At 32.4% G+C, this 14,159-nt stretch overlaps 2 protein-coding genes across 3 annotated transcripts in view; both read left to right on the plus strand.

The window, feature by feature from the left end:
• The window catches only part of LOC115885951 (pyrroline-5-carboxylate reductase), a 34,073-nt gene extending 24,159 nt beyond the window's left edge, over positions 1 to 9,914 (plus strand). Inside the window, exons 5-6 of the mRNA XM_030904988.1 lie at positions 526 to 730; positions 9,672 to 9,914. Of these exons, the coding sequence (XP_030760848.1) occupies positions 526 to 730; positions 9,672 to 9,748 (282 nt within the window). The 3' untranslated portion in view covers positions 9,749 to 9,914. The remainder of the gene's footprint in view (positions 1 to 525; positions 731 to 9,671) is intronic.
• Positions 9,915 to 13,752: 3,838 nt separating this feature from the next.
• The window catches only part of LOC115885877 (sestrin homolog), a 396,046-nt gene continuing 395,639 nt past the window's right edge, over positions 13,753 to 14,159 (plus strand). For both annotated transcript variants that reach the window (XM_030904911.1, XM_030904913.1), the window contains exon 1: positions 13,753 to 14,008. The gene's annotated coding sequence lies outside the window, so the exon portion shown is untranslated. The remainder of the gene's footprint in view (positions 14,009 to 14,159) is intronic.

Below are 14,159 nucleotides of genomic sequence, written 5' to 3' on the forward strand. Positions count from 1 at the left end.
ATAGCGTTTGACGCCTTGGGAGTAGCAAGGTACAGCTTGCCATACTAGAGCCGCTCGGTATACAAGGAAGGTAATGTGGCTAGCACCTAGCTTCAACCGCCTATTATTACTTCAGGATTGTGAATCCTAAGTACTCGTTTAAGACTGAGTCGACCTAGGTACCCAAACTATTTTTATTTTAATAAAAATTGTCGGCTGATGAAATGCTGGGTGTGGGATTCGAACCCACTACCTTGAGATTGGTAGACGAGAGCCTGTACCTCTACGCCGCGCCACCGGGCACCTTTAAACCACCGGCACCGGCTTCCATTTAAAAAAATACGACTATAATATTTTTTACTTATTTGCGACACTCTGTATCTTGTAAAATTATTTTTAACTTGTAGTCTAATAGTCCTTCAACAAACTCAATACTTACAATTTGTAAAAATCTAATCGTTTAGCTACAATACTCCGTGTCGTATGTGGTGAACAACCCTGTATATTACTAAATAAATAAAATAATATATTCGAAACTTTTTTCAGGTTTACATTTTTATTGAAGCCTTAGCCGATGGCGGTGTCAAAATGGGCCTACCCAGAGACCTAGCTTACAGACTAGCTTCTCAAACTGTCCTGGGTGCCGGTAAAATGGTACGGGACACCAGGCAACATCCCGGAGTACTTAAAGACGACGTTACGTCACCAGGAGGATCTACGGCCACTGGACTGCATTTCCTCGAGCAAAGCAGTAAGCTATTTGCTAAAATATTTAGCGTAAAGACTAAAGACTGTAAAGGCGCTAGATCATATATACTTACGTGGATAAATCAACGCCATAAGTTTAGCATTATAAAATATGTCTCCAACATCACGACATGCCAGTTTCAAACCTTCTTTATTGCACTTATGAAACGGTCAATGGGTTTGTCTTTTTCGAGGACCTTACTTTGCTCGTGCGCATTAAAAGTTGCACGTATTTCCAAAATAATCACAATTTTATACAGTTTAAAAAGTACAAATTATACATTGTTATAGAAACCAACTTTTCACTGTCATCATATTGTCATAATCTTAGTTCCATTGTGTAACGACGCTTGTTTTTTGTGTTTTTTATTTTAAAAATTGTATTAATTACTCTTTTATCGACCGGTTTTATATGTCAAGGATGCAAGTGTGTTCAGAGAGAAGTTAATTTTAAGTTTGTGCACATTTATTGCACAAATATTTCTATTTTTTATCGTTTGACTTTCTAAATGCTTTAAAAAATGACTAGATAGTGTTTGGTATGTGAAAGTTCTAATATAAAGGTCCCCGAATTATCTTTTTGTAGACAAGAAAAGTATTCAGTTGTTCTGTTATTTATATTAAGCCACATGCATACTTTCTGGTTAGATTTTCTATGAATATTGATATTCGTACGGAGTGGCTAAATGTATTTTTTATATAATTTAATTTTTGTGACAGTAAACATTCAAATTATTGTTCAAATATAAGCATTTTACAAATTCAATTTTCAAAATTAATGTTCAAATTTGGCGTGCGGACGATAGGTCCTCGACAAGGACAGATAGAGTAGAAGCACCGAGTGTGCAACAAAACAAGAAACTAAATGGAAGTCGTTGATATGTTTGCGACAGTTTCCATAGTGATTTATTTATCCACGTAAGTATATAAAGTTAAATTAAAACAACTTTCGTTGCACGTCATCAATGACACCATGCGTCGTCTTATGGAGTTTGCTGGTGGTCGTATTATGATGTGCAACCAAAGTTATTTTAATTTCCCTATATGATCTCCAGGTCTGTATATATTCTAAAGGACTGTTCGATCGCGTCAAATCGCCGCTGTCGTAATCGCCGTGGAATGCTACGTCACGCGCTGACCAGCGCTCCACAGTGCGGCGGATGGTTATTCTAGCGGGACAAAATCTCAAGAGCAATATTTGGGACTTAAAATCTAAGAACGTAGCAAATAGTTTAATATACAGCAACTATATGGTTAAATTTATTAACAACTTAAGTTATTAATAAATAAATACAAGATAATAAAACTATGATATTATTCGTACATGACACACAAAAACCGTATTGTAAACTATTGCCAAATACAAAAAAATATGATATCAAAAAACTCTTTAGCAGTTTTTTTTAATTAATTTGTAATCTTGTGACACCCTCTATAATTTATTTTAAAAAAATATATTTTATTTTGAAAATAATAAATAAGATAGTTATTTTCATTTTAATTTTAACACTCGGTAATTGTAAATTCATATATAGTAAGTATCTAAGACAATTTTTTAAACTCAGTGCCTTTTGATGGAGTGTTTTATTTTTATACTATCCGATTGAAATGAATCTTTTTGGGCATTCATCTGTTAAGCTTAAACTCCCTGTGACTGTGACTACCTGTGTTGGTATATAACTATTGGTAACTCAAAAGATCTACATCATTCAATATATCGATATTTGAAAAAAAAGTGAAAGTTTGATATCTGCAGAACAAAGGCACGAAGGATTTTAACAAATAATATACGTACAGTAGAAAAGTACATACCTTTGGCAATCTTCAACATAATTTGGCTTTCTAATAAAATGTATAAGCACTTGTAAATATTTTGTTTTCGTATGATCTCTGCCTTGCTGAGCAGAAAACGTCCAAATTTGCTTAATAAAAATGTATCGAAATACAAAGAATATTCATGCATTTTTGTATCAATTGGAATGTCTACTATTTATTTTTATCACTACACATTTTTTGGCTTATTTCTAACCAAACGCTTTTGTCCCGCTAAATTTATCTTCCAACGCACTGTGCGCTCGTCCGTCAAATGCAAAAATAACTGTCACTGTCTAAAATCTTTAGCGCCAACTTCAACTCGGTCAGTAGATGACGTAAAAAAACTGACAGTGCAGGAAGATAGGAATCGAACTATCCTTATCTCTATAGTATCCTTGATATGATCTAGGCTAAAGGCGATCATTTAACCTTACGTCATCATTGTCAAATATGCGTTTTGGGGTGTGTCTGAGGTTCATATTATTTAGAAAATTTTAAATATGTTCCTAAATTGTTAATTGAGCAATATACAGGGTCCGGCAATAGTGCGTCGGACATCTGTAGCTCCTAGAAAAAGAAACTTGAGAATTTTGTTTATGTGCAAACCTAAAGTATGTACTAGGATGCATTTCAGGAAAATATTTTAACTTCTGAAGGGTGGCTCAAAAAAGTGTGAGTGAATCGAGATGATTTTTTTTAAACGGAACACCCTGTATATTATGGCATTTTTTGCTTCCTTTTAGAACACTTTACATCATCCTAAGATATGAGTAAACATCTCTCGATAGTTTCAGAGATATAAATAAATAAAAAATATATATTTTTCAGCTTTTCTTAAAAAAATATTAAAAATACAAGAACTGTCCTAAAATTAAAACTATATTAGGTATTTACTTTAGATAGTCTGTAATTAACTTTGCTATAAATATGGTAATCGTAACTCATACAGAATGTTCAAAATCGAAATATAAAATAATTTTTGTTCGTTTTTTTCAATGGAACACCCTGTGTATTATTTTTTAATAGAAGAAGAATTAAAAAATGAACATTCTTTGTATTAAGAGCATTTCGAAATGTTTAACGGTTTCGCAGATATTCGCGGTTTTATATTTCATATGGCATTTTCCACAGTAAATTTTTATCAAAGCCAACCAATGATTTTTCTCTCGTATTTTACCGTTGAAAGAGCCATATGAAATAATACTGAGTGTATCTGCGAAACCATTAAAACTTTTGTAATACTTTAAATATAAAAAAATGTTCATTTTTTAAGTCTCCATCTAATAAAAAAATAATATACACAGTGTTCCATTAAAAAAAAACAATTATTTTATATTTTAGAAAATTTGGTGTACAATTTTGAGCACCATGTATTAAGATTACGACATTTCTAGCAAAGTAAGTTACAGACCATCTAAAGTAAATACCTAATATAGTTTTGATTCCAGGGCAGTTCTTGTATTTTAATATTTTTTTTAAGAAAAGCTGAAAAAGAAAAACATTTTTGAAAAAGTGTACATTTTTTATTTATTTGCTAATATCTCTTAAACTATCGAAAATCGAAATAGATTTTAGGAATATGTAAAGTGAATAGAAAAAGCCAAAAATGTAATAATATACAGGGTGTTTCATTAAAAAAAATCATCTCGATTCACTCACACTTTTTTTGAGCCACTCTATAGAAGTTAAAATATTTTTTCTGAAATACATCCTAGTACATAGTTTAGGTTTGCACTTAAACACAATTCTCAAGTTCTCTATATTCTAGGAGCTACAGATGCCCCACGCACTATTGCCGGACCTTGTATCATTTTGACATTGATCGATATCTGTTACTAAAATTATAACATCAAATTAAATGACAATTGCCAGAAACAATATGCAGTATTTCACGTAATGCGGTAATGTAATGACGTCAACCCTGTAATGTAATGACCACAACCCTGTCGTGCTGGACTTTAGGCTCAAGAGATTCTTGAGAGTTAAAAGAGAAAAAACGGCAAAGAAAATAGACATCGCACTATTGAACAACCTCGAGAAAAAGAAAGAGATCAGTTCTAAGATCGAAAAAGAACTAGAAATGGTAGAGGTACCTGTACGGGAAGAGGATGTCGAAAAGACATGGAATGATTTAAGAACTAGAATAACAAATATCCAGGAAAAATATATTGGATTCACGGCAATCAACAAAAAGCAGGAATGGATCACACAGGAAATACTAGACCTCATGGATGACAGACGGAAGCAGAAGGCAAACCCGATAAAATACAAACGTTTAAATTGGATCATTAGGAAAAAGTGCCGGGAAGAGAAAGAGATCTGGATGTCAAAAAAATGTCAAGAAATAGAGCAACTACAAGCAAAGTATGACACCTTCAATGTTCATAAAAAAGTGAAAGAATTTACAAACAGACACAGAAAACACCAAGAAACAATCCTAAGAAACGATAACAACGAGATAATTCTAGGAGTAAAGGCTAGGCTTGTGAGATGGAAAGAATATATCGAAACACTTTTTAATGATGACAGACCCTGTTCCCCACCACCGATAGATCACATACTGAATGAAAAGGCTCCAGCGATAACCAAAGATGAAGTTGTTCATGCAATAAAAGCGCAGAAAAGCGGAAAAGCTACCGGTCCCGATAAAATAAACGTTGAAATACTTAAACTCATTGCAGATAACGAAAGCAGAAGTCTAGATTTGGTAACAGCATTATTTAACAAATTATATAGCTCAAGCAAAATACCGTCAGATTGGCTTAAATCAACATTCGTAACCCTGCCAAAGAAACCCAACGAATCACAATGTGATGACTATCGGATGATAAGTCTTATGTCCCATGTCCTCAAAACCTTCTGCAAAGTGCAAGGGAAAAGATCAGTAGGAAGACGCCAGAACTCATGGCTAAAAGATTTGAGGAGATGGTTTGAACCCTCGTCTGCGGAAATCTTCCGGGCTGCAGTTTCCAGAGCCACAATTGCCATTTGGATCGCCAACCTTCGGCAGGAGAGGGCGTGATAAGAAGAAGAATGACGTCACTAATTTCTTTGATCTTGTTGTCAAATGAAATAGAGAGATTGACAATACTCTATCGGCAAGTGACGTCTTGGGTCAGTGTTTAATATGTCTAGGAGCGAATCACTATGGCAATCTAGTAAGTGGGAGAGACAAAAATACGAAGTATTTATTAACCACTTAATCCGACGCTAGATTTCATGCGTTGCCGTTGGGAAAATACTTGCTCTTCTATCTTTATTCAGTACATGTTATTGTACTGTACGTATTGACCGTACTATTCGTACACCCAAAAATCCCCACACAAGGCCAGAAATGCCGACCCGGTATATGACGTCACGTTGAATGATCGCTGAACAATTGTACAGGGTGTCCCACTAAGAATAGCTCTCGGCTGTATCTCGGAAAGTATTAGCCGTAGGGGCTGCGGAAAAAAATATTTATAACTAAAGAGGCTATGGGAAATTGATGGAAATTATTTTCAAGTTTGTAGAACGACCGCTAGGGGGCGCAACTGCAACAAAAAATAAGAAAGTGGAGTTTTTACACAATTTTGCCTAGATAAGGTGTACTATAAGTAACAGCTTCAGAATCTTCAGTAAATTTTGAATATTTTTTGTTAGAACCATTTTCCCCTATCTACCAAAATAAAATGGTGGGGGAATGTTAGATCTGTTTTTATATGAATATTAATAACTCTGGACTGGATGATCGCAATCCAACAAACGGGGGCTCGTTTAAAAGAGCGTTTGTTACTCTATACTGTACCATATAAAGAATAATAATAAGCTTTTGAACGTAGACGCTAGGGTGCGTTGTCTTACAAACATTGCGCGTTTTTTCAAAAAAATTAAAGGCAATAGTATATGTAATTTTAGCTGATAGTAAAGAGTAGTAAAAGCTTAAAAAGTCAGCGGAAACGGCATCTTGATATCTTCTTTCAAACCGAAGATATTACCAAGATTATAATAAATACCAAAAAATAAGCCCTTAATTACCTTATTTTTACAAGACAGTATCAGTAGCCCTTTTGATTATGCCCATTCTAACCTCAAAATAAGATAGAAACAGTTCGTTAAAAAAATCGATGATATACCAGAATATCATAATATATCACAGATGTATTAATATCTAATCATTAAGATATTAATAATAGTGAACAAGAAACGATGATTCAGTGAAGTCATGGTAGGCTTTGGAAAAAAGTTGCCTTTTGACGTAATAGTATAAACGTCAAATTGTTATTAGATCAACATTTTGATAGTCTTAGCAGCGTTTTTATCTTTTGATTACTTTTTTTTCACTTCAAATAATAAATCTCGTAAAGCGTCTACGTTCAAAACCTTATTATTATTATTATTTTTATGGCATAATATAGAGTAAGAAACGCTCTTTTAAACGAGCCCTTGTTTGTTGGATTCTGATCATTCAATCCGGAGTTATTAACATTTAAATAAAGATAGATCTAACCTTCCCCCACCACTTTATGTTAGCAGATAGGGGAAAATGGTTCTAACAAAAAAAATCCAAAATTTACTGAAGATTATGAAGCTATTATTTATAGTACCCATTATCTAGGCAAAATTCTGTAAAAAATCTATTTTCTTATTTTCCATTGCAGTTGCGCCACCTAGCGGCCCTTACAAACTTGAAAATAATTTCCAGCATTTTCTCATAGCCCCTTTAGTTATAAATATTTCTTTCCGCAGGTTTTACGGCTAATACTTTCCGAGATACAGATACAACCGAGAGCTATTCTTAGTGGGACACCCGGTATATCGCCCAACCGAACTATATTCCGGAAACCTCGGCAGTATATTCTGCAGATAAAAATAAGTAAAATAGTTCGTATAAATGTATGTCCTAAAATACTTAGTTTTGGAGATACAGGGTGTAGAAGTTTCATTTTTATTTCGATTTTTTCCATATAATTTCTGAAAAAAAGTCAATATTTGGATGAAAATTGGTGTCTGGGAGTTTTTTAACATGAGAAATTTGATTTTGATGTCAATATGACTCTTGCTTGTAGAAGGCGCCACCTACATATTTTTTAACTGGTTTGAAGAGTAATAACTTTTCGTACGTACCTGTATCAAACTACTGATCAAAAAAATATACATTTACGACGTTTTCTACGTAAAAAAGGTCTTTTGGTAAAAATCGCTACGAGTAATGGTTCTGCAGATATTTGGAATCGATATTATCAATACCTGTCATCATTGACATAAATTAAACATAAACATGTTAACTATAAATAGTTATTAGACTGAAATCATAAATATGAAATAATGTTGTGTTAAAAGTTCAACAAAAACTGGTTTATCATCATTTTTTTCGAAGAAAAATTGATGATTAATTTGAAAATATAAAAAGTTTTCAAATATATCATTTCAGTCAAATAACTATTTACTCAACATGTTTATTTTTTTGTCAATAATGACATGTATTGACTATAGTCTGTCCAACGAGAAGATCCTTGACTGTGATAGATGTGTCTGTCATTTTAATTTCAAAGTAGTTTATTTTATTTTGCAAAGAAATAAGTTGGTACAACTGGAACGCATAGCAGGAAATTAATATATTATGTATTTAAAATTTGACTTACAAGTAACTTCAAAATATTGTGAAAAAAACTGTTTAAAACTGAAGAAATGTAATCGAGTTATTTTATTTAATAAAAAACGGTATGTGTTAATACAAAACAAACAAAAACAAGACACCACGTACCAAAAAATATAAAAAAGAACTATTTCTTACTTTCAAGCTTTATGAAACTTCCCGCATTTATCATTATATTTATCAATATAACTTATGTACAAATACAGATTTGTAATATTCCGCAGGAATAAATAAAACAACATAAATAAAACAAACTATTTTATTAATAATAACACTTACCAAATTTTATACCTCACAGGTTGATTAATTAACTTTAATCTTAATTTTTTTAAACCAGTACCTTTTGACATTATTTTTCTGCAGTACTAAAATCCATTATTTACCTATTGTGTGGTGTCGATATTTTACAGCTACTCCAGTTTTTAGTATGTGTTTAGTATGGTCCTTCTACCATATTCGAGATGCACTTATCTACGACGAGATGGTATACGAACTTTATTGATAGTAACAAGATAGTAACTTTATTGGTGTATCTGTATAAGACTTTCTGCCTGGGCAGTGAGTATTAACCATAAACTGTGCTCTGGGTTCTACAGTTAATTTTCACTCGATTTTTCCTCCACTTGACTTCAAAAGACACAAAACACACGTAATAACACGAATCAAAATGCATCATCTTCTAAAACGCGGGTATTTGACAAAAGTTGTCACAAAATTATAACCTATAATTTGGCAAGACTTTGACAAACGTCAAAAATCTAAAGGCGAGTTCATACGCATCGGCGTCCGTTTGTCTTGCATCGTTCCGTCAAACCAATAAAATTGAAATACGATCTGTCATTTTTGAAATAAACCAATAAAACTGGTTAAAAACAACAAGTGACGACGCATGACGAATTTATATTTAAACCCATCCATAGTTAACTTAAAAATTATTAGAAACTTTTTTTAGTAAAATAAATAGATTGGTATGGGACGTCATCTGCTTTTCTTCTGTCATCGTCTGTCGAAATCTTACCTGAGAAAAAAAACAGAGTATACTTCCATTCTAAATGTCTTGAGAACGGTTGCTCGCAGCAATTTTTACCGGGAGACCTTTTTACGTAAAAAACATCGTAAATTTATGTTTTTTTTACGGTACAGACGAAACATTATTACTCTTCAATCCAGTTAAAAAATGTGGGTGGCGCCCTCTACAAGTAGAACTCATATTGACATCAAAATCAAATTTCTCATGTCAAAAAACTACCAGACACCGATTTTCATCCAAGTATTTACGTTACTTCATAAATTATTTGGAAAAAATAGAAACAAAATTGAAACTTCTACACCCTGTATCTCCGAAACTAAGCAATTTAGAACATACATTTCTACTAACTTTTTTACTTATTTTTATCTGCAGAATATGCTGCCGAAGTTTCCGGAATACAGTTCGGACCACCCTGTATAGGTATGTAGACTTTTAAAACGGTGAGTTTTTATATTTTTCCAGGTTTTAGAAGTGCTGTGATTGGTGCTGTAGAAGCAGCCGCGAAAAGGTGTAAGGAGGTAGCTCAAGGTGGTCACTAAAACACCCGAAAATCTCGTGTAAATAAGCAAATTTTTATACACTTGTCCAGTTGTCTGAAAAATTGTTGTTGACTGTTATTTATATACATTTTATGTTTTGTTTTGTGTAGGACATATACGTAGATATTTTTTAAATGGATTTATATAAATTTTGTATTATATTCAACATTTGTTTTATTTGATTTCGAGAAATTTCACTCGATTTGGCAACGTTCGTTTTTCTATTAAAGCAGCTAATGGAAAACCAGTTGGTATATTCAACCCAAAGATATAGCGTACGTTTATTTATATAGTTAATCAAACTTATATAAAATATACTTAATATATTTTATTATATAAAATGTTTAATATGCTTCTGTAGTTTCAAAAAAATTCCATACGATTGAAAAAAAAACAGCGTCAGACAATGAAGATCGCTGTCATTTTTGTATATAAAATTATATTTTGAATATAATCCATCGTCATTTCCAAGCCAACTGGACACCGTTTTTTTTTCGATCATATGGTATTTTTAGACTACTTGTGATATATGTTTTAATTTTTAAATCTTTACATTTGAAAATATAATAAACAAGAATAATATAAAAAATATGTATATTAAAAATTAATTTTAATATCTTTTTTTTTATAAAAAAAATTATGTTTGATATTAGAATTCATAAAATTTTACAGAGAATTTAAGTATGTAATAAAAAATGGGGATAGCCATTAAAAAAAAGAAAGTTGTTGTCAACGGTATTTCCGGAGGTGCCGTCATATTGAAGATATTTTTAATCGATTGATCTCTTTGAACAAGAAGACTAAGGAAGGAGCATAATGCTATCCATGTATTCATGCATGGTGGGCGGAAAAAGGACTCTAGGGTGGGGATCCTTGACAGTTCTGTTTGACGACACATTTGACACATTTGAATTTGATTTGAAATTTTGTAGATTTGTCAGTCTTTACGGAGCTTATTTTATGTTATTTATTATTTATTCTACTACTGATAGTTGTATAAAGGTAGTAAATCTAGATGGAAATTGTGGCAGAACTTAAATTAACAGTGACACCATAAAATAATAAATACAAGAAGAAGTGTCAAGTCAATGTTAAATTATGGAAACAGCGTGGCTGCCTGGGTAACTAATTTTCAGATATGGCGGCTGGGACATTTGACATGACATAGACATGACAATTTCAATTTTATGAAATTTATTCCCGTTTCCGGTTTTTAATGGCGGGCTGTTCAGGAGGTTTAAATGAGGGTTAATATACTTTTTACTCTTTCTAGTAGTTAATAATACAACAAAATTACTCAAAAATATTTATTTGGAATTTAGAACAATATAAATATGCAAATCAACACAATTAAAGAGCTATAAACACATAAACTACTGTATCAATATCAAAATATTTAAATAACATCAGAGATGTTGTGTTAAAGTGAATTAGTAAAGTAACAGTGCACTGACTTACAGAAACTTGAATATAAATAAATGTTTTCACAGCTTCACGGGCGTAAAACTAACTGGAAGCAGGAAAAAGACAACAGGAACCCACGCAAAACCTGGAATCAAAAAAAAAAATATGTAAAAAACATAAATATAGGTACATAAGGCTTTTGTGAATTAAATCAAACAGGACTTGAATGAAAATAAAATGAATAAAAAATATGATACATATACATCTAATACCTCATTTGTATGTTAAAAATAATCTACAAAAAAAATAATCTACATACATAGCATTATTGCTATGAAAATACATAATAGGTACCTATGTGATATGTAATTACGCATTTCTGTTCATCTTGTAGATAATTAATGTAGGCTAATAATAGTTCAATAATCATAATTTACCTTGTGTAACTTGCTTTCAATTGCTCAAAATCACCGATCAGTCTTTAAATAGAGATACGGAAAAATCCTTGGTAAAGAATATCCCAAGATCCTTGGATCTAAAGCTAAAAAAATATAAAAACAGTTAATATATTACCTATTTTTACATATAATATGGCCCATACCTACTACACGCAGAAACGTCGATTTCATCATTTTCTTCATGTAATTATTACCATATATACTTTATTAAAGTGTTAACAAGGAGCTTTATATCAAAAAACATCTTTGTACTTATAAATTTCAGCCGAAATATCATAAACAAACTTCCAATCAAATCTAAAACGGCAAAAATTAAAATGGCGCCCGACCTTGCCAGAGGCCTCGGGAGTTGACACATGGCTGACACACAGACAAAAGAAGAGGACGCCGACGTGCATAAAAATGTTCCGTAACAGAAATTGACAGAAATCATATAGAAATATTCAGATTTTTGTCTAGGACAGTCTTAGGGTTCCCAACCGTCCCGGTTTGGCCGGGATTAACCAGGAATCAGAAAGTTTGTCCCGGCGAAAGTTTTGCCTTGGCCGGGACCTGGAAACTAAAAAAATGTGTACTACACACATAATATATTTTATTTTCTAATATTTAATGTCTTGCTTCAATTATTTAAAAGCTTAAAAATAATTGTCCCGGAATCGCTGATGCTCAAGTTGGGAACCCTAGACAGTCTAGAAGGCCATGCTTTCTGCCTGGGTAGGACCGCGCCACAACTGTTTCCAATTTTCCGGTTTACTGTCACCCCCTGAGTGACACTATCGCGATTTATCGAAAAAGACTCTAAAATAGTTGGTTGTGTAGCGTGCGGTAGATCTCGGCAAAAATCGAGTGAGATAATGGAACAACTTTTCGCTAGTAAGTGACTATATAATATACATACGTGTAGTAAACCGATCATTTATGAAATTCACTTAAATTAACTAATTATATATTTTTTTTGCATTTTTGCTTTTATTTACTACTTGTCAAAGGTTAGATGTCAAAGAATTTAGATACGTCAATTTGACTTACCTTCAGTAGCGTATCGGATGTTTATGGTTATAAATAATTATTATAACTTATCTATTTTTATTAGAATTTTATATTTTTATAACAATTTTACTACAAAACATTTATTCACAATGTAAAATAAAAAAAATTATTGAGTCTACCCCACGTCTATCCTACATTATAGTTTTATATTTTTTAAATAAAATTAGAACGGCACTGATAAACCGGAATTTAAGTCGGCCCTATTTGAGGTCCATCGCGGTGGACCTAAGATTTTTGATATGCCCCTTCCTTAGTCTTCTTATTCAAAGATTGATCTCGTTGTGAAACAATGATGTGCAAAAAATCTTAGATCTAGATATTATAGCACAATTATAGTTCTCTAGAAACTTCTAATGCACGCTCAGCCTGGGACACCCTGTATAAAACTTTAAAATACATGAAAATTTTAAGGTGCCCGTTTTTCATGCCTGTGAGTGTATTTAAATCATTTAATAATTAATTATTATTAAAAAAATAGATTTATTTTGCCAACATTGTCGCTTATTTGTAAAACATTTAAAAAAAATTAATACAAAACTAAATATTATCTTTATTATTTAATTATTTATTACAAATGATAAAAATCAGCTGTTACTTTTAATTTTAATGGATAATTTTTAGTTAGTGGTTTCTGTAATAAAAATCCTATTATCCGATATGAATCGATCCTAAATTCTTAATCATAGGGTAAACATTATTTTTTTATTATATTTATATGCATAATATATTTATTTACAAACCTTGATATTCTCTCTCCTATTTATCTTTGGGTTTACTATACTATTCCCGATTTAGTCATCGCTCATGCTTGCGCAATGCTACACCGCCCAACGTTGCCAAATGCGGGAAAATCTTTTCTGGTTACCCAAAAAAGAAACTATAAAATATTGATTAAGCTTTCTAAGATTAAAAAATACTAATATTTGAGGATTAAAATATACAGGTTTAAGAAAAAAAAATGTTGGAAAGCTTATAATTAATAATAGAATTAATAAAATTCAGGTAATAATAGTCTTTCGGCTTTCACTGCTGCAGTATAGGAAGCAACGCACGACAACGTCGCGTTCTCCCAGTCAGCTGGGCTTTGGATCAAGTCAGCCGGTGTATTGACGTTAAAAAATAGTTGTATACCGGCAACTCTTTTGTTTCGTGGTCGATTTTCGTCGGTAAAAAGGTCCCTTTCCCCAGTTTTCCGGCGGTTTTCACTGGGAAATGCATTGTTACAGGCACACGTAGCCTCGCCAACGAAAATCCTGATCCCGGTCGCCGAATTCGCGAAGTTTTCTTTGTTCTTCGACGGTTTGTGATCGCGCTGCAACAGAATTATAACACGACCCCCGTATAACCGGTAAGTAGCATCAGCTGATGTCATAATGTAGCTTATTTTCGAAGCAAGTAAAGTCAGCTTTTCAGCGAATAAGTCTGTGTAAACTTTGCTGAGTTTTTCGTAAACAGATAGAACACAAAAAGAGTTTAAAAAACGGGCTTTCTCTAGCTTT

Source organism: Sitophilus oryzae, unplaced genomic scaffold, assembly GCF_002938485.1.
Source record: "Sitophilus oryzae breed Bouriz unplaced genomic scaffold, Soryzae_2.0 scaffold_465_pilon_pilon, whole genome shotgun sequence".
In the NCBI taxonomy this organism is placed as follows: Eukaryota; Metazoa; Arthropoda; class Insecta; order Coleoptera; family Curculionidae; genus Sitophilus; species Sitophilus oryzae.